The sequence below is a fragment of the Hylobates moloch genome, unplaced genomic scaffold (genome assembly GCF_009828535.3).
Source record: "Hylobates moloch isolate HMO894 unplaced genomic scaffold, HMol_V3 SCAFFOLD_15, whole genome shotgun sequence".
Classification (NCBI taxonomy): Eukaryota; Metazoa; Chordata; class Mammalia; order Primates; family Hylobatidae; genus Hylobates; species Hylobates moloch.
In genome coordinates, this window is record NW_026652290.1 from 82698114 (window position 1) to 82720194 (window position 22081).

A 22081-nucleotide genomic window follows, 5' to 3' on the forward strand; every position below is an offset into this window, starting at 1 on the left:
ATGTCTACACAAAAACCTGCACATGACTGTTCACAGCAGTGGTATTCATAATAGCTGAAAAGTAGAAACAGCCCAAGTGTCCATCAACAGATGAATGAATTAACAAAATGTCGTCTATCCATACAATGGGATATTACTCAGCCATAAAAAGAGTAAAGTACTGATGCATGCTACAATGTGGATAAACCTTGAAAACGTTATGTTAAATCACAGAAGCTAGTCTCAGTGGATCACATATTGTATGATTCCCCTTATGTAAACTATACAGAATAAGCAAATCAATAAAACAGATTAGTGGTTGCTGGGGGGTGGGGTAGAGGATAAGAGAGATGGGGTAACTGTTATTGGGTACAGGGTTTCTTTGTGGGGTAATGAAAATGTTCTAAAATTAGACCTTGATGGTCACACAACTAAGTATCCAAAAACCACTGAATTTTACACTTTATTTATTTATGAGATGGAGTCTCACTCTGTCACCCAGGCTGGAGTGCAGTGACACAATCTCAGCTCACTGCAGCCTCTGCCTCCCAGGTTCAAGCAATTCTCCTGCCTCAGCCTCCCATGTAGCTGGGATTACAGGTGCACGCCACCACGCCCAGCTAATTTTTGTATTTTTAGCAGAGACAGGGTTTCACCATGTTGGCCAGGCTGGTCTCGAACTCCTGAACTCAGGTGATTTGCCTGCCTTGGCCTCCCGAAGTGCTGGGATTACAGGTGTGAGCCACCACGCCCAGCCTGAATTTTACACTTTAAATAGGTGAATTGTATGGCATGTATCTCAAGCTATTTAAAAATGCCTTTCCAAATTTAATAACTTCAATTTTCACTTAAAGAAAAACAGGAAGGTAATCTGTATTACTATGTAAATTCCTTGTCTTTCATATTGAGGACCAAAAGTGCTGGATTCTGCAAAATACAAATCCCATGTTGGTTCAATCCTAATACATTTAATTTCTCTGAGGCTGACATTAATAGTGATAAAGCTCAAGAATACACAGACTATTTTTCATTTATAAATTTAAGCAAGTAAATATTATATATAAAAAATCCACAAACCACTTCTTTACATCAGGTGTCATGTCCTTACCAAATACTTGAAATCCTAGCACACAGGTATACGTCGTCCAATCAATGTCCTTACAATCCGATCGATTCCTGATTAGTTTGCAGCCATTTGGAATGTCCCCTTTAAATTTAGAAACAGGAAGTATAATCATAGTGCTTGTGTACAAATGTATTTGAAAGTGCATCTTGATTCAAACTAGCCACGTTTACTTGTATTTATAATCCATACACTGAAAAACATTAAGACACATTTAAAAAGGAAAAGAAAGTGTTCACTTTAACAGGGTTTATAAAACTACAAACTGTTTCCCATGGAAGTTTTTTTTTTTTCCTCTAAAAGCATAAATGCCCATCTATTATATTCCTCCCTGCCTTCAGGAGAAGTAATTAAATGAAAAACCATTCAGAGCAGCATCAATTTGACAGAGTAATTTCTTATTACTACATGTGCCTTCCATTCTACACTATTAACATTAATTCATTACTCTTGGAGAAATGAATCACATTTGAGATTCTCATTACCTTAGCTCAGCGTAACATACGCTTTGTCAGGTTAAAGAGGCTGGCAAGCATTCTCTGCACAATTCAGATTCCATGCAGCCTGTTCATTAGTGCCCCGATAGACACATCTTAGTGTATATATATGTATAAATAATGATCATTCATACTTACAGTACAGTATTTCATAGTCTCCCGAGTTAGACATTATATACTTGTTGTCTGGGGACCAGTCAAGGTGTGTGATGTAGCTGGAATGTCCCTAGAAAATAACAGGTAAATTGTTAGAAAGCATTTAGAGTTTTGAATGATAAACAATTTAACAGCTAGCCAATACTGTTTCTGAATACACATTTGTTGGAATTTCTAAAGGAGAGAAAGCAGTGTCACACCCTCTAGAACTGAGCAGGCTCACAGCAGATCCTCAGCACTTGAAACTTAGGAGAAACTTTCTGGCCAATCTAGATACCAGAAACTAGTACCTACTACCTGTATTAGACACCTCCAAGAAAGACAGTCTCTTAAACTTGTATCTTACAGGACATTGCAACACATATCACACCCTCTGGCCTTATTTCACGTCACTGGTGTGTCCCCATGAGAGTGACTCCATTTTTGAGAATGAAGTGTTGGTTATAAGTTGTGCATAAGGAATACAGCTTTCCTGGGCTACTTCTGAACTATCCATGGTACAACTCAGAAGCTGAGGAATACAGCACCCATATATGGTCTATGGAGGTATCCTAGAAAGTATCTCCAAAGAATGTTTTGGGGAAAATTCACCCAACGCTGTACTCTATCAGAACAGTAGGACTCAATATAATCATCTGATTCCTTAAAACATTCCTTAAGCAGGAAACAATGATCTTTTTCTGCTTAGGTTTTAACACTGTGGGAATTAAAACAAAAAAACTACGAAACACTAATTTTTGTTGGCTTCATGTATAAGCACTTGAGTATTTCCAATAAACTATTTCAGATAAATTACACAGATCTTATGGTTCACCAAAGCTGACAGAGACTTGAATTCACTTTTACCTCCTACAGTCTGTGGTGAAACACATTTAATTTCTACTGTGCTTTTTCAATTACTAACATTTTTTTTTTTGAGACAGGGTCTCGCTCTGTTGCCAAGGCTGGGGTATAATGGTGCTATCATGGCTCACTGCAGCCTTGACCTCCCTGGGCTCAGGTGATCCTTCCACTTCTCAGCCTCCTGGATAGCTGGGACTATAGGCACATGCCATCACTCCCAGCTAATTTTTGTATTTTCTGCAGAGATTAAGGTTTCACCACATCGCCGAGGCTGGTCTCGAACTCCCAGGCTCAAGTGATCCTCCAGCCTCAGCCTCCCAAAGTGCTGGGACTACTGGCATGAGCCACTGTATCCGGTCAATTACTAGCTTTCTGGTCACATGATTTTATTCTTTTTATTTTGAGACAGAGTCTCTGTTGCCCAGTCTGCAGTCCAGTGGTGCAATCTCAGCTCACTGCAATCTCCACCTCTCAGGTTCAAATGATTCTCATGCCTCAGCCTCCTGAGTAGCTGGGAATACAGGTGTGCACCACCATCCCAGCTAATTTTTTCTATTTTTAGTATAGACAGGGTTTCACTGTGTTGGCCAGGCTGGTCTCGAACTCCTGGCCTCAAGTGATCTGCCCACCTCAGCCTCCCAAAGTGCTGGGATTACAGGTGTGAGCCACTGTACCCGGCCTTATTTTATTTTTTTTCACCTATTCTTTTCTTTCTCTAAGATTTTTTCTTTTCTTTTTTTTTTTTTTTAATTGAGACAGAGTCTCACTCGTTCACCCAGGCTGGAGTGCAGTGGCATAATCTTGGCTCACTGCAACCTCCGCCTCCTGGGGTCAAGTGATCCTCCCACCTCAGCCTCCCAAGTAGCTGGGACTACAGGCACCCGCCACCACGCCTGTCTAATTTTTTCTATTTTTAGTAGTGATGGGGTTTCACCGTGTTAGCCAGGATGGTCTAGATCTCTTGACCTTGTGATCCACCCGCCTTGGCCTCCCAAAGTGCTAGGATTACAGGTGTGAGCCACAGCGCCCCGCCTGGTACTACACATAATTCTTTTTTTTTTTTTTTTTTTTTTGAGACGGAGTCTCACTCTGTCGCCCAGGCTGGAGTGCAGTGGCGCAATCTCGGCTCACTGCAAGCTCCGCCTCCTGGGTTCATGCCATTCTCCTGCCTCAGCCTCTCCGAGTAGCTGGGACTACAGGTGCCCGCCACCACGCCCAGCTAATTTTTTTTGTATTTTTAGTAGAGACGGGGTTTCACCGTGGTCTCGATCTCCTGACCTCGTGATCCGCCCGCCTCGGCCTCCCACAGTGCTGGGATTACAAGCGTGAGCCACCGCGCCCGGCCTACTACACATAATTCTTAACTGTCACAGTGATACTGAATTCTATTACCTTACTGAAATCCTGCATTAATTTCAGGATTTATTTTCTTGGCGATTTCTAGGTAGATAAAGTGTTTACTCTTTTTTTTTTTCCCCTCCTTTTGATGTGTATTTCCAATTAACAAAATCCTGGCAAAAAGCAAACTTACTTTTACCAGCACTTCCTGCCTACTCAAACAGATTTTGTAATGCTTTTTAGGATATCACTGCAACTTAAATATACTATGTCTCCTGGGCTAAGATCTTTGAGTAACAGTGTTAAAAGGTACACAGGAATTTGAGTCAAGCAGAAAGCCATTATGTTGACACTCAGGTACATAATAAAATAACCTTAATATTCCACTGGAAACTGAATAGAAACTTTAGGTCAATCAGGACACTTAAAATCTTTCAAGGAAAATACACAATGCTCATCACTGTAAAACTATTTTTGAATTTTAATCGATTACTGTTAAATGCTGAAAAATACCCGTAGGTACAACCCAGGCTCATCTAGTCATGGAAAATAATGCTAATAATAATACCTAATATTTACTAAGTACCTTGCATACATCATCACATCTAAATCTCATAGCAACCTTAATGAGGATGTCCACTTAGTAGGTGAGATGGTTAGGATGCATAGATAGGTTAAGTAACTTTTCTGAAGTTACTTAACAAAGAATTGGTGTACCCAGGGTTCAAAACTAGGTCAGATGATTCTGGAGCAAATTAAGTACAGCTTTTTTTTTTTTTTTTTTTAAATACAGACACAGTCTTGGTTAGTTGCCCAGGCTGGTGTCAAACTCCTGGACTCCAGTGATCCTCCCACCTTGGCCTCCCAAAGTGCTGGGATTACAGGTGTGAGTCACCTCACCTGGCCTAAGCACAGCATTTAAGTCAGGCTTATCTTTTACTCATTAAGAATTAGAATGTTTACTTGTACTGCACCTATTTTTGTACTGTTTTTGAAGTGACAGAGGCTGTGTAACATTAAAAGTAAATGCAAGCATTAGAAATGGGAGAGAAAAAAGAAGTGACAGGGTATATGAAAAAAGATGAAGCCAAAAGTGATCTTGGCTAGGCTCTTCTTGCATAATGTTGAGGTTTTCCAGGTTTCTAAGGTTTGATGAGACACATCAAATTTTGAACTCAGTCTTTATCATCCTTGGAGACTAGTTTACTCGTATGTTTATACTGTGAGGTAACTAGATTAATCAAGATTAGCTTCATCACAGAGGTTAGAATACAAAACAAAGGGTAAGTGATAAATGAGCTTTTGGTAGTTACCTTACTTTCTCATTAATCAAATGAAGGCAGCGACTAGATAATGCTCTCCTTCTAAAATGGGAAAAATGATTCTAACTATAAATTTTATAGTCCTTTTGTGATCAGACTTAATATTTTAAAAGAACACACAGAAGAAGGAATACAGGATAAATCTCCAAATTTACAGTTTATCTGAAGTTTTTTGAAATATCAAAATTTTAAGCACATCAACTTCAGAAAGATTGTAAAAGGTATTTGGAGACAGTGGGAAATGGAAATAAGTTTCAATGATTGGAAGAGTAAAGTTCTGTGAGTTTGTGGAAACTCCAGTGGATGTCCTCCAGTTTGGAACCTATGAATGTTAAACTTTAGAATTAACATCAAAGAAATCAAAGCAGAAAGAGGCAAGGAAGAGTCATAATGGCTCTAAGCTTGGCAAGCCTAGAGTATAAGCTGATTATAGGTATCAATCTATCCAAAGAATGTTATTCCGCTGAGTTGGCACTAGTGTGGTCAGCAATGAAAGAGGAGTCACAGAGACACATGTGCCCTATGTTTAGGGTAGAGAGACCTGAATCGAGATCAGGTCCAGTGGCGATCCCTGCTCTACTGTGGATGTAAGCACCGGATTTGCTCACTTTCTGATTCTACTGTTGCTTCACATGTACTTTCCCTAAAGGAAAGGAATGCATTGGGTGGAGGATGCTCATGTCTTGTCCCCTTGGCATTTATATATTTTACGAATAAACTAGCATTTTTTTTTTTTTTTGAGTCAGGGTCTGGCTCTCACACCCAGGCTAGAGTGTAGTGGCATCATCATGGCTCACTGCAACCTTGACCTCCACAGCTCTAGCGATACTCCTGTCTCAGCATTCCGAGTAGTTGAGACTACAGCGCATGCCACCACACCCAGCTTACGTATATGTGTAAAGACACAGTCTCATTATGTCATTGCCCAGGCTGGATGTGAACTCCTGGGCTTAAGCGATCTGCCTCTTCAGCTCCTGAAGTGCTGGGTTACAGGCATGCACCACCATGCCTGGCCTAAATTAGCATTCTGATTAAAAGATGCTTTCCTGAGGCTTGCTTGCTTATAGAGAGACAACTTGGTTGGCCAGGGGAAACTAGGATTTAGTGTCCTTACCAGTTCTAGTTCCTATTGTAAACTATTTTGTAAACTAGCTTTAGAAAACTTGGTTGATGTAAGTCCATATCTCTATTTATTTATTTATTTATTTATTTATTTATTTATTTATTTTTTGAGACGGAGTCTCGCTCTGTTGCCCAGGCTGGAGCGCAGTGGCACAATCTCGGCTCACTGCAAGCTCTGCCTCCCGGGTTCACGCCATTCTCCTGCCTCAGCCTCTCCGAGCAGCTGGGACCACAGGCGCCCGCCACCACGCCCGGCTAATTTTTTTTTTTTTTTTTGTATTTTTAGTAGAGACGGGGTTTCACCGTGGTCTCAATCTCCTGACCTCGTGATCCGCCCGCCTTGGCCTCCCAAAGTGCTGGGATTACAAGCATGAGCCACCACGCCCAGCAAGTCCATATCTCTAAAATGGATCTTGTCTTGTTTCTTAGCTTATGAAGTTGAGAGCAAGGCCCTGGACTATAATGATGTCGTCATTCATTAAGGTACCCATGCATCAGCTAGCTGCCCTCTACCAAGAAGTGCTGTTTCACATCTTTGGGTACCAGCCATCTTTTCAACTGACATTTCCACATAAAGAGAGCTACTGTGAAGAGAGACTCCAAATGCATATAACTTATAATTTGTTAGATTGTAAGTTATAAGATTTACTTTATTATTTTTATTAGAGACATTTATAATTTGTAGACATTTAATTAGAGATATCATAGTTTATTAGTGACACTTCCTAAAGCTCTAAGCCTACTGTGCTTCTGCAGCTATTAACAGTCACCTAAATGTTGAGTAGTTAACAGGAAAATTACTAGAAATAGAAAATAGCACTTGTATTTGGAACTTTGAGAGTAGTTCTAGTTGTTATATTTTAAAAAGACCTCATCTTTACAACAATACTATAAAGTAGGAACTATTATAAACTCCAATTTTAAGATAATAAAATTAAAACTCTGAGAAGTTAACTTGCCTAAAGTCACCAACTAGTAAGCAGCAGAGACAGTGTTGACCCAGTTTTGCCTGTCCTATATAACAGCAGACAATAGATAAAAGCAGGGGACTGACTATAAGACCAACTGGTGGAAATAGGCAGCAAGAACTGACAGCTAGAAGCAAAGCACAAAACAGAAGACAATTAGGAACGCAGAATAGTTGAACCTTTCATTACAACCTCAAACGGTACTGCAAACTTTAACAGTTCCTATGGGTATCTCAAATTAATACTTTCTTCAAATGCTTCAAAGAACTGCCTAACTGGATTAGGACAAGTCTCATGCATTTGATAAACTTGCCACTTCCCAATACTTCCAAGGTCATTCTGATTATTCAATGTCACACACTGCTCTCTCTTCTGGATCAGCTGTACAGTAAAATAAGACACGTAATGAAAAACCTGAGGCATTACTGTACATTGGAAAGTCTGCTCTACTAAGAGTTAGGAGAATTGTGTTCAAGTCCTTGATCTGCCATTATGTCAAGATGACACCAATGACAAGTCATTAATCTTCCTCTGAAAAGTGGGCTAAGTGCTACAGGGCTACCCGTAAAATCTTGATTCTACAAGATTAAGTCATATTTGATATACCATTTATTAAGGTATGGACTTTTTTTTTAAAAAAAGGTTGAGATTAAAAACCGGACAGGCGCAGTGGCTCATGCCTAATCTCATCAGTTTGGGAGGCTGAGGTGGGAGGACTGCTTGAGGCCAGGAGTTTGATACCAGCCTGGACAACATAGGGAGACCTCATCTCTATGAAAAATAAAAAAAGTGAGCTGGGCAAGGTGGCACACACCTATGGTGCCAGCTACTCAGGAGGCTGAGGCAGGAGAATTGCTTCAGCCCAGGAGTTTGAGGCACTGCACTCTAGCCTGGGTGACAGAGTAAGACCCTGTCTCAAAAAGTGAAAACAAGATTAAAAAACAGAAAACAAAACAAAACAAAAAAAATTGGGGGTCTGGTAGGGTAAACTTCAGTGATCTGAAAACTTCTTTTGGTGGAATATCTCATTTAATCATGTTGTGTATTATTCCATATGACAAACATTAAATTGATAAATTAAAAGATAGATTTAAATAAATTAATGGATAATGATTCATTATTGTCAAGGCAAACAAATATTTTGGACAAATTCTAAACTCTGAAGTTGCTTGTAGACTAGTTTACAAATGGACTGGTTTGTTTGTTTGGTTTTTTTTTTTTTTTTGAGACGGAGTCTTTCTCTGTCCCCCAGGCTGGAGTGCAGTGGCGCGATCTCGGCTCACCGCAACCTCCACCTCCTGGGTTCACGCCATTCTCCTGCCTCAGCCTCCCGAGTAGCTGGGAATACAGGCGCCCGCCAACACGCCCGGCTAATTTTTTGTGTTTTTAGTAGAGACGGGGTTTCACCGTGTTAGCCAGGATGGTCTCGATCTCCTGACCTCGTGATCCGCCCGCCTCAGCCTCCCAAAGTGCTGGGATTACAGGCTTGAGCCACCGCGCCCGGCTGGACTGGTTTTAATATATGGTATAAAATATGCAAAAAGGCAAATAAGTCTGCTTCCTCAAATAGTACATGGCCTAGTTTTGGCTTAAATATAATAAGCAAAATAAATTTCAGACTCATATTGAAGTTTATTTTGCTTATTACAAGATGTATATGCTTCTAAAAACTAACTCTTTTATCTGTTTCCCTAAAATGAATTGTTTTGTGATAAAGACTGTTAAAGAATTCAAATTCAGGTAGCCTGGCTCAGAGTCTGTGCTCTTAACCACTATGCTACACTGCCTACCTTTCTCTTCCTGGCCTGAGCTGGACTGTACTTCTTGAGGACAAAGGAACACATATTGTACATATTCCTGGTGCCTAAGCCATTTCGTTTGCTAGGGGAATACCTGCCGTACATTCAGTACTTGTCATGTTTACAGAAATTTAATCCAATTTTCATCCTATAATTATAACCCAATTAAGACAGAAGTGGGCAATAAATTACAGGAAACATCCTTTCTGTTAACTCTCTTAAATGCAGACAAATATCCATATTCATTCTTTTATTTTCAGTGGCAGAGAGGTGATATAGGATGTCGTAGGGTGTTGAGGTGGGCAGAAGCATAGGAGTTGAGATTAAACATCAGATGTTATTTCTGACTCATTCAATTTTCAAAAAGTGTTATTCTAAAGGTCACCTATGGAAATAGCTTTAAGAAACTGTTTTAAAACTAGTCATAGAGTGGCAAATATTACACCCCCATCAAAAGGAGACGTCTTTTTAGAGCATACAGGGAACTCTAACATTCTGCTATCATGTATTACCAGTTCCAGTTTTTGAAGACAGAGATTAAAGCAGCTAACGACAGGAAACAAAGCATACATCGATGTAAAAATTTGTTTTTAACAGAAGTAAAATTTCCCAATAATTTTACAACTTGTTCTACTTCACTACTTACAGTGCACCTTCCATATCTGCTATATTTTCTTCCATTTTCAGAGACTACATAGAGGTAAATAAAGTTGTCATGAGATCCTACAGCCAGGAAGTTACCATCTAGAATGAAATAGGTCAGTGTTGACTAGAGAAATACACTGATAAATTTATTTACTGTTATTTTACTGGATATTTTACAAATGCTGTTAAATCTCATCAATTTAACTGTTATTTGGCAATTAATGAATGAATCCTATCCACTAAGTACATTTGAAAAATAAATGGTCATCCAGTCTAATACACGATCCCTTCTTGGAGATGCTTACAGGCCTTGAACTCTAGGCCTCATCTTCTAGTTAGTTAAAAACCGGCTCCAGAGAGGTTATCCTGCCTTCTTGGGTGGAAGGGTACAGTGTTTACGTGGTAGGCTGACCGGACAGCTGCTTAGTTCAGCTAGCATATATGATCTGTCCGATTACAGAACAGGTGCTCTTGGGAAGAGACCATGTTCCTTTCTTTTGTGGTGTCCTTCCCTGTACCCACCACAGTGCTAAGCATGTAACAAATGGTCAATAAAGTCCACGTCATCTCTGGAGTTCAACAGCTACATTTGCAGTGGTTATTTGCTACTACAACACTAAAAAACAATAAAACATAACAAAACAAACCCCGGAGAAATGTTAAAATTTTTGTGCTTCAAGAGGACTCAAAAGGCTTATGGCTTAAAGTACATACTTTTCCTTCCTTGTTCAATTTAAAGAATACTACTCTCTGTGCTTCCTTTGAAACAACTGAGAAGCAATCAAAAAGATTCTCTGGATCCCGTGCTAATGCAACAACTATTGGCATATATTTTCAAGTAAAGAAAATGTCAGACTAACTCCAGGGAAGAGTGCTGTGAATCAAAGCCACATAAATAACAAGAAAAGGTAACTAGAGTATTATCATAGAAACTTAATATTGTGAATAAGGTACAAATAATTATTCTCAAGCAGGCTAAAGGAATATATCAAATTCTTATAGAGAATTGCTAAGTATTTAATTAACAAACCAATCATTACTATGTAACCGAAACAATGCACTAGATTCTAAAGGACTTGAAGGACCTATAAAATTTGTGTATTTTGAATTTCTCTGTAATTTCTTACATTCTCTTATAAATAAAGAAAAGGTTGCTAACCAGATGTGACATTTAGCCTAATACCTATTCAAAATTCTAAGTATGCGTAGTTCCAGAAAAAGGGGATTTGACTGCACTTCACTCTGCTTTCAATTGCAAATGCAGCTGTCCATTTTAAATTTGATGATTCAGAATGTTGTTTAAACTTTAGCAGATCTTTCGCAGTTTCTGGCAGCAGAATTTAATTTGATGCTGGGGGAAACAGATTTAATACTTAACAACTCTGAAGGGAGAAAAAAGTAGTCAGCCTTATCAGAAGTAAAAGTATGCAATTGCAGTGAAGTGCTGTGAATGCCAGGCTTGGGAGGTGGGAGTAAATTTGCCTACCTATTGAGTAGCGCATCACAGAGAGCTGTTCATTCCCGTCTGTGTGGATAGAAACTAGATCTCTGGTTTCTGCATCCAGAACAAACCACCTGTTAAGAAGTAAAAATCAAAATTTTCTTCAGATATTAGCATTTATAGAAAAAAAAAAAGTTGTTCTTCTTCTTTTTGAGACAGAGTCTTGCTTTGTCATAAGGCTAGTATACATGGAGTGATCCTAGCTCATCACAGCCTTGACCTTCTGGGCTCACACCATCCTCCCACACCTCAGCCTCCTGAGTTGCTGGGACTACAGGTGCATGCCACTGTGCCTGGCTAATTTTCAATTTCTTTTTTGTTTTTAGAGATGGGGTCTTACTATGTTATCTGGGCTGGCCTTAAACTCCTGGCCTCAAGCAGTCCTCCCACCTCAGCCTCCCAAAGTAATGAGATTATGGGCATGTGCCACTGTGCCCAGACAGGTCTATTTTTTTAATTTTAAGAATGTTTAATAATGGTCCTTAAGTATGATATGGTTTCTTCTTCTAGTGAAGGACAAATTCATTTAGCAAAATGCTGCTAGATAAAATATACATAAATATACATGGGCCTAGACATATTCTCATGTCTATTTGGGTATTCATTGACTGCCATTTCTGTCTCTTTGCTAGGCACTGTTTAAATAGAAAACAGAAATACAGGATCAGTGTTCTTGAAGAAGACACTAAGTTGGGAGAAAGGAAATGAGTCAATTGAAACAAAGAATGAAGAAATGCCAACCTCAGTGATGGTGACTCAATATAACAGAGGAACTCATAGGAGGAAAATGAATGATAGCGGCAGGAAAACATCCTTAGGGAAGATGTAAGATGTGGGCTGAGCTGAACACTGAGGGAATGTTCAGACATTTTAGGCAGGAGGAACAGCAGCTGTATAGCTAAGGAGGTGGGAAAAACCACGGACAGTATGAAGGTGGGAGGGAACAGTAGCAAGCCATTCATTTGGTGTGATTCAAAAGAAACAGCAGGGAGCACTCTCCTTCCTGAGACCTCCAACACTTGCACAGGGAAGCTCTAAATTTTTTGAAAGAGATATCTTTTCATTCACATTTATAGGAAAAGTCAAAATGCAAATGCCTCTTGAGAGGTAAAACGACGACTTAAATCCAACTACATTATAAATCACTATTATCAGATCTTTTTTCTAAAAGTATTTGAAGGAAAGGATGGGTACTTCAGAAGAGCGTGGTGAGACCAGGGGTATAAAGCAAAGATGGGAACCATGGACAGACAAACTTAAGGCTGCATAAGAGAGAGGATGGCAGCATGCACAGCTGGCTGGAAGAATTCAGAGTTGAGCACTGCCCATATCAAAGTAGGCACTAAATATCTGCAGAATGAATAAGTGAACAAATACATTAAAAGTAAGTCTTGAACATGACAAACGACAAATTTTATCAAGAGGTATTTAATAGTAGTGCAGTGTGCAGGAAGAAAATGGATGGGATGGAAAGAACAGGACAAGACTAGAAAAACAAAATCACTACTTATTGACCTTTAAACTCAATTATTCACATATAAATTCTATTTCTCTTACCTGAGTAGATGACAGAATTAGGTTAGATGCCTAAAAGTTTCAGCCCATAGCTTAAAAGTTACTAAAAATTCATTCATGAACTGAACAGGGCAAAAAAAGCGGCAAGTTTTTTTTTTTGAGATAGAGGCTTGCTTTCGTCCCCCAGGCTGGAGTGCAGTGGCACGATCTTGACTCACTGCAACCTCTGCCTCCTGGGTTCAAGTGATTCTCATGCCTCAGTCTCTCGAGTAGCTGGGATTACAGGTGGGCGCCACCATGCCCAGCTAATTTTTGTATTTTTAGTACAGACAGGCTGGTCTCAAACTCCTGACCTCAGGTGATCTGCCCGCCTCAGGCTCCCAAAGTGCTGGGATTATAGGCATGAGCCACCATGCCCAGCAAGTTTTTAATCTTTATTTTTTACCTGCTCCTACCGTTTGAGTCGTTTCATTTTTAATTATTCAGATGGAAAAAATTCCACCACTAATATAAGCCAACAAAAAGAATCATGATGATAGGTTTTTTTTTTTTTTTTTTGAGACGGAGTCTCACGCTGTCACCCAGACTGGAGTGGCGCTATCTCGGTTCACTGCAACCTCCGCCTCTGGGTTCAAGCGATTCTTGTGTCTCAGCCTCCTCAGTAGCTGGGACTACAGGTGTGCACCACCACACCCAGATAATTTTCTGTATTTTTAGTAGAGATGGGGTTTTGCCATGTTGACCAGGCTGGTCTTGAACTCCTGACCTCAGGTGATCCCCTCGCCTTGTCCTCCCAACGTGCTGGGATTACAGGCATGAGCCACTGCACCCGGCCGATAAATTTCTTTTCATTTTAAAGCATTATAACTAATATCTGGGAAAGGGACCATTTCCCTCTTAAATTAAAAGAAATATTTAGAAGAGAGAAAAGGGCCTGAAGGATTTTTTTTTTTTTTTAAAGCTTAGTGATATGGTTTAACGTGGCTTAGTGTATTCAAGGTAGAATTGAAGACTCAAAGATCCCAATTTTTTACCTTGTCTACAAAGAGTCAAACTCTGTAAAATATTTGAAGAGATTTATTCTGAGCCAAATATGAGTGACCATGGCCCATGGTGAGACAGCCCCCAGAGAACATGTGGCCAAGGTGGTCGAGGCACAGCCTAGTTTTATACATTTTAGGGTGACATGAGACATCAATCAAATACATGTTAAGATATACACTGGTTCAGCCAGGCACGGTGGCTCACGCCTGTAATCCCAGCACTTTGGGAGGCCGAGGCAGGCAGATCACGAGGTCAGGAGATCGAGACCATCCTGGCATCTTGGCTAACCCGGTGAAACCCTGTCTCTACTAAGAATACAAAAAATTAGCCAGGCATGGTGGCGGGTGCCTGTAGTCCCAGCTACTTGGAAGGCTGAGGCAGAAGAATGGCATGAACCCAGGCAGTGGAGCTTGCCGCGAGCTGAGATGGCACCACTGCACTCCAGCCTGGGTGACAGAGCGAGACTCTGTCTCAAAAAAAAAAAAAAGATATACATTGGTTCAGTAGGGAAAGGCAGAACAACTTGAAGGTAGGTGGGGGCTTCCAGGTTATAGGTAGATTTAAAAATTTTCTGACTGGCAGGTTGGGCGCAGTGGCTCACGCCTGTTATCCCAGCACTTTCAGAGGCCGAGGTGGGTGGATCATGAGGTCAGGAGATCAAGCCCACCCTGGCTAACAAGGTGAAACCCCATCTCTAGTAAAAACATAAAAAATTAGCCGGGCATGGTGGCAGGCGCCTGTAGTCCCAGCTACTCGGAAGGCTGAGGCAGAAGAATCATTTGAACCCGGGAGGTGGAGGTTGCAGTGAGCTGAGATTGCACCACTGCACTCCAGCCTGGGTGACAGGGCAAGACTCCATCTAAAAAAAAAAAAAAATTCTGATTGGCAATTGGTTATTATCAGTAGAAAGGAACTGTCTGGGTTATGATATGGAGTTGTGGAGACCAAAGTTTTATCGTGCAGATGAAGTCTTCAGGTAGCAGGCTTCAGAGAGAATAGACTGTAAATGTTTCTTTTTTTTTTTTTTTTTTTTTTTTGAGACGGGGTCTCGCTCTGTCGCCCAGGCTGGAGTGCAGTGGCGCAATCTCGGCTCACTGCAAGCTCCGCCTCCCGGGTTCACGCCATTCTCCTGCCTCAGCCTCCAGGTAGCTGGGACTACAGGCGCCCGCCACCACGCCCAGCTATTTTTTTTTGTATTTTTAGTAGAGACGGGGTTTCACCGTGGTCTCGATCTCCTGACCTCGTGATCCGCCCGCCTCGGCCTCCCAAAGTGCTGGGATTACAAGCGTGAGCCACCGCGCCCGGCAAATGTTTCTTATCAAACTTAAGGTCTGTGTTAATATTAAATGTTGGTTGGCTTTTCCTGAATTCTAAGAGGTTATAACAAGGCATGACCTTCCATTCCTGTTATGGCCTGAACCAGTTTTTCAGGTTAATTTTGGAATGCCCTGGCAGAGATGAGGGGTCCAGTCAGATGGTGGGGGGGGGGGGGGGGGGCTTACAATTTTATTTTTCATTTATAACCTATCAGTGAAATCTCTAACTAAACACATTCATAAATTTTAGTCATTTGTGAGCTATGAGCTGAAACTTCCAGGAAGCTAACCTAATTTTGTCATCTACTCAGGTAAGATAAATATCTTTCATATGTGAATACTTGAGTTTAAAGGCCAATAAGCAGGAAAACTGGCACTTTGAGCCATATGCTTCATGTTTACCAATTATTTTCGTTTCAAAAAGTGCACAGGAAGGCCGGGCATGGTGCCTCATGTCTGCAATCCTAGCACTTTGAGAGGCTGAGGCAGGAGGATCGCTTGAACACAGGAATTCAAAACCAGACTGGGCAATGCAGCGAGACCTCATCTCTATTTTATTTTAAAATAACATTAAAAGTAAAATATAAAATAAAAAAAAGCACATAAGACACATACTTTATTGCAAATGGACAGTACCCATAGGTTATGTTTCTTCTGAGAATGTAACTCATTAACCAATTTTTATGAGTATCCCTCTGAAATTCTTCTGGGCCTAGAAATGCCAAAGTTGATGCCAAGTGCCTTTTTAGAGTAAGGGAACAAAATAATATCCCAATTCAGACTGAAACTGACACGCCAAAATGACAAGATACAGAGATGCTCTGTATCAGGTGAGTTTTTAGTGAGTTTTTAATGAATTTATGGAAACTTTATGACACTCTCATGCATTTAAAAATTATTTACCATTTTTTTTTGAGACAGGTCTTGCTCTGTTGCCCAGGCTGGAGTGCAGTTTACTGCAGCCTCAACCTCCCAGGCTCTCAGGTGATCCTCCCACCTTAGCCTCCCGAGTAGCTGGGACCAAAAGCATGTGCTATCATGGCTGGCTAACTTTTTGTAGAGGAGGGGTTTTGCCATGTTGCTGGTCTCGAACTCCGAGGCTCAAGCAATCCTCCCACCTTGGCCTCCCAAAGTGCTAGGATTACAGGTGTGAGCACTGCACCAGCCCAATTTTTATTTTGGAGAAGCCCCAACTAATACTGTTTTAAGACTGTTTCAAAGTCAGTTTAATCTTCCTAGGAAAACTATGTAATTTTATCTCTTTGGACACTCCCTGAGAATGTAATGAAACCCTGGAGTGTCTGTTTAGGTAAAACGTGTAGAAACCTAAAACTCTTAGTCATTTACTGGTTAGAGATAGTGACTATCAAAAAAGAAACCAAAAAAACCCCCACCAAAACTGTGCCTAAGTTTTCTATTTCTTTAATTATTAATACATTATTAGACACTAATTCTTCTACTTTTGGTAAATCATTTTTAGTAGTAATTCAATGCTTGTTATTAAAGATATACAACTTTCATATATAGTTTTGGAGTTCCCACCCCTTTTCATTACAAGGACTATGTTTTACCTTCAGAAAAGACTTTTGGGCTCAGAGGCTCTATCTCTAACAACAAATCCTCTAGCCAAGGGGATTTTCTACAAATTAAAAAAAAATTTTTTTTTAATTTCACTCCTGGCTTCAAGAGATCTTCCTGCCTGGGCCTTGGGCCTGAGCCACCATGATGGCCAAATAAATATTTAAGTTTTTACTATTTCACTGTATTCTTAGTCTAGAGTATATACATTAGAACCAAGCTTCTGGCTGGGTGTGGTGGCTCATGCCTGTAATTCTAGCATTTTGGGAGGCTGAGACAAGCAGATCACTTGAGGTCAGGAGTTCAAGACCAGCTTGACCAACATGGTGAAACCCTGTCTCTACTAGAAATAAAAAAATTAGCCAGGCATGGTGGTGCACGCTTGCAGTCCCAGCTACCTGGGAGGCTGAGGCATGAGAATCACTTGAACCCAGAAGGCAGAGACTGCAGTGAGCTGAGACTGCGTCACTGCACTCCAGCCTGGGAGACAGAACAAGACTCTGCAAAAGGGAAAAGGGAAGGGGAAGGGAAAAGGGGAAGGGGAAGGGAAAAGGGGAAGGGGAAGGGAAGGGGAAGGGGAGAAAGGAAGAAAGATCCATTAGGCCTTACAGAATTCCATAATGATTACAACTATGGTACTGCCGTAAGCACAGATATATATATATTAATGGAACAGAATTCAAAGTCCAGAGAAAATCTCATACATCTTTGGTCAATTTATTTTCAAAAACGGTACCAATACTATTCAATGGAGAAAGAAAAGTCTTTTCAACAAATGGTGCTGTAACTGAATATCCACATACAAAAGAATGAAGATGGACACCTACTGGGCCATACCATATATGAAGACTAACTCAAGACGAATTGGAGACCTAAAGATAAGAGCTAAAACTATAAAACTCTTAGAAGAAAACACAGAAGTAAATATTTATGCCCAAGAAACAAGAGAAAGAACAGATAAACTAAACTACATCAAAACTTAAAACTCTGGTGCTACTAACATCATCAAGAAAGTGAAAAGACCACCCTCAGAATGAGAAAAATATTTGAAAAAGATCTATAAGGAAATGTATCCAGAATATATAAAAAACTCTTACAAGAACAGACAACCCAATTCAAAGATGGGCACAGGATTTCAACATACATTTCTCTAAAGAGGATATACAAGTGGCCAATAAGTACTTGAAGAAATGCTCAACATCATTAGCCATCAGAGAAATGCAAATCAAAAGCATAATGAAAAACTACTTCACACCCACTAGGATGGCTATAATCAAAGCACAGATAATATGTACTGGCAAGAAACTGAAACCCTCATACATTGCTGGTGGAATCATAAGACAATATGGCTGCTGTGAAAAAGTTTGGTAGTTCCTAAAAAAAAAAAAAAAAAATTTTTTTTTTTTTTGTGGTGGTTGTTTTGTTTTTGAGAAAGAGTCTCGCTGTCATCCAGGCTGGAGTGCAGTGGTGCCATCATAGCTCACTATGATAGCCTCGACCTCCCAGATTCAAATTATCCTCCCACCTCAGGCTCCTGAGTAGCTGGGACCACAGGCATGCGCCACCATGCCTGGCTAATTTTTTTTTTTTATTTTTTGTAGAGGCAAGGTCTTGCTATATTGCCCAGGCTGGTCTCAAACTCCTAGGGATTCCAGGTGTGAGCCATTGTGCCTGGCCTTAAAATGTTAAACATGGAGTTTTAACACAACAATTCTACTCTTTTATATCCCACAGAGCTGGAAACATATATCCACTCTAAAGCTCGTGTATGAATGTATGTAGCAGCATTATTCATAGTAGCCAAAAAGTGGAAATAACCCCTATGTCCATCAGTTGATGAAGGTGGTATATCCATACGATGGAATGTTATTTGAACATAATACATGCTATATATGAAGTACTCGACGTGGATAAACCTTGAAAACATTAAGTGAAAGAAGCTAATCACAAAACTTCACGTTATATGATTCATTCCATTTATAGAAAATGCCCAGAATAGACAACCTACAAAAACAGAAAGTGGGTCAGTTGCCTAGAGTAAGGGGGAGGTGGGTGGGGTCATGGGGAATGACTATTAATGGGTATAGGATTTCTTTCTGGGTTAAAAATTGTTCTGAAATTAGACTGTGAGGATAGCTGCACAACCCTGTGAACTTACTGAATTATATATCTTAAATCAGTGAATTTTATAGTATGTGAATTATTTTTTATTTCTTTTTTTGGGGGGGTATGTGAATTATATCTCAACAAAGTTGTTAAAAAGAATCCTTTCTATGTGAGCATTAACTTTTGTTTTTTGTTTTGAGACACTGCCCAGGCTGGTGTGCAATGGCGTGATCTCAGTTCACTGCAACCTCTGCCTCCTGTGATCAAGCAATCCTCCTGCTTCAACCTCCCGAGTAGCAGGGACTACAGGTGCACACACCGCCACGCCTGGCTAATTTTAAAATTTTTCTTGTAGAAACAGGGTTTTGCCATGTTGCCCAGGCTGGTTTCAAACTCCTGGGCTCAAGCAATCCACCTGCCCTGGCCTCCTCCCAAAGTGCTGGGATTAAAGGCATGAGCCACTGTGCCCAGCAGCATTAATGTGTTAAGGAAGTACTATGTCCACTTAAGGTTATACGTTTTTTTCTCTTAAAATTACATTAATAATACATTATTTTAAAATGATAATTGTACTTATTTGATGCTTTATTCACACTGTGCTTACTCTTTGGTTACATGAAGTAGAAGATATCTAGATCTGGACATGAAGACATCATTATATTTTTTTTACTTGTCACTTTTTTTGGATCATGCACAACCTGGACATGTGTTGCATTCTACTAGAAAAATGTCCTTGGCTGGGCGTGGTGGCTCACGCCTGTAATCCCAGTACTTTGAGAGGCCCAGGCAAGGTGATTACTTGAGGCCAGGGGTTCCAGACCAGCCTGGCTAACATGGTGAAACCTGTCTCTACTAAAAATACAAAAATTGGCTGGGTATGGTGGTGGGCGCCTGTAATCCCAGCTACTCAAGAGGCTGAGGCTAGAGAATCGCTTGAGCCTGGGAGGCAGAGGTTACAGTGATCTGAGATCATGCCATTGCACTCCAGCCTGGGCGAAAGAGGGAAACTGTCTCTAAATAAGTAAATAAATAAAAATAAATAAAATAAAATAAAATAAAAATTTCCTAACCCTAGGTGTGACTTTTTTCAGGCTTAGGGTCAGCAATAATAATAGAATGGCTACATTAAGATTTTTCCATTTTAGAAAATACATTCAGGTATTCATAGATCCAAGGCAAAAATAAAAACAAATGAGAAAGTTCCCCAGGGATCAACAGAACCTAACCAGATTTGAAACCAAAGACAGGAGTTACATGCAGAATGAACACTGACAACAACATCTCTCCTAGATTCTAATCAATCCCCAAATGGACTGCCAGCACTTTCAATTTAGTTATCACATCACTCCCACTTATGAAGTGTTTTCTACTTACAACTCCAAGACAAACTAACTGGCTTTAGTTTAAGTCACTAAAATTGAGTGACTTTCCATTTTAAGCTTGTCAGTGATGACTTCACAGCTATGTAAATGTTGGAAAGTAATTTCAGTGAGTTTTTCAGAACAATTTTCCCTACAAATTGGGGCTGTGTATGTATATTCGTAAACACACAGTATTTTCTTCAACCAAGCAGTTTATCTTCATGATTCAAACCCCGCTAGCCTTACAATTGCCCATTTAGTGTTTAACTCCCTTATATACACAATATGCTTTAACAAGGTCAATCAGTGATTTGTCAAAGATAAGCCTTCCTAACAATATTAAGTAATGCTGTAAATATCTCAAAGAGTATTGTTGGATTAGAGGAAAAGACAAGCTTTGGAACCATGCAGAATCTGAGCTCAATCACAGGTAACAGAACTCTATGGGTCTTGGTTTCCTGTCTGTGCAATCATGATTATTTATAAACTTTGTTACATTCTTGTGAAGATTACGAGTAACATATAAAAAGAATTTAGCGGCCAGGCGCGGTGGCTCACACCTGTAATCCTAGCACTTTGGGAGGCCGAGGTGGGTGGATCACGAGGTCAAACTGAGACCATCCTGGCTAACACGGTGAAACTCTGTCTCTACTAAAAATAAAAATAAAAAAAAAAATTAGCCGGGCGTGGTGGCGGGGCGCCTGTAGTCCCAGCTACTTTGGAGGCTGAGGCAGCAGAATGGCATGAACCCGGGAGGCGGAACTTGCAGTGAGCCGAGATCGTGCCACTGCACTCCAGCTTGGGTGACACAGCGAGATACCATCTCAAAAAAAAAAAAAAAAAAAAAAAATGGATTTAGCACAAGGTCATCCATCAGACACTGAATAAATGATATCTCTTACTTTTATTATTTCAAGGACTTTAGCATTTGTGGTATCTGTTTAGCTGCCAAAAATAGAGATCTGAAGTGAATTGCTTTGTGGTTTTCTGAAAACTAGATCAGCACTACACCTCAGATAGTTTCCTATGTGCTTAACAACAATTTTTTTTTTTGTTGAAGAAAATAATTTCCTCCAAATCCTACAGTGACCTGTCATGTGTCTTCCTCAAAGAGAATGGACCAAACTCGGTCCAAATGGCCAAATGTCCAAGTCTAAGTGCTTTTAAACCTCATAACGATCTATTACTAACATGTGTTTTGGGGAAGATCTGAGCTAGCCTTCTATATTTGCAAAGTATCACCAATTGCTCTCTCAAGCAGCCTAATTCTAAAATTCAATGATTTCACTCAATAGCATCTCTAGTTTCACATTCATAATTCAATTATCTTTAAAGACCTATTTTTCCATTATTCTGAAAGATTCTGCAGCACTATATGTAAGAAGAAATTGGAATGTTTTCACATTTCAGGTGTTAATTTGTATCTAACAGCCAGAAGGAAAAATTGCTATAAAAAAACCCCTCTAAATGACTAAATTTAGTTAGAATTAAATGAATTAGTTGGTTTAAAGTATTTCAGTCTTATATAGAAACAAAAATATTTATATAAGCGTGTTCACAATAGTCTCACCCCATTAAAAATAAGCATTCCACATTTTTTAATGAGTTTAATTTTGGGGAAATTGACTTCATGTTTTTCTTTGTCTCCTTAAAAAATGTGAGGAGGACTACTTACTAGCAGAGGCAATAAAGTTGAGTCAATTAAAGACATATAAATCATAAACATGTTAAAGGTACTATACAAGGTTTGCAAGATAAGTCTTAAATTATTTTAGAAAATATATCTTTATTATATATCTGCGTAGCATTTTAAAAAAGAGGATGGCAAAAGGTATGGCACAAACAACTTATAAATGCTCAATGGTGTT

General features: G+C 39.8%; 1 protein-coding gene across 6 annotated transcripts in view; it reads right to left on the reverse strand.

Moving 5' to 3' along the window:
• Positions 1-22081, reverse strand: part of EML4 (EMAP like 4) — a 165933-nt gene that overhangs the window by 5193 nt on the left and 138659 nt on the right. For all 6 annotated transcript variants that reach the window (XR_004252331.2, XM_032177861.1, XM_032177859.1 and 3 more), the window contains 4 exons: positions 11279-11367; positions 9794-9891; positions 1738-1825; positions 1088-1186 (listed from right to left, as the gene is read on the reverse strand). Coding sequence is in view for 5 of the 6 variants with exons in the window: in XM_032177861.1 (XP_032033752.1) it covers positions 1088-1186; positions 1738-1825; positions 9794-9891; positions 11279-11367 (374 nt within the window). In the remaining variant the exon portion in view is untranslated. The remainder of the gene's footprint in view (positions 1-1087; positions 1187-1737; positions 1826-9793; positions 9892-11278; positions 11368-22081) is intronic.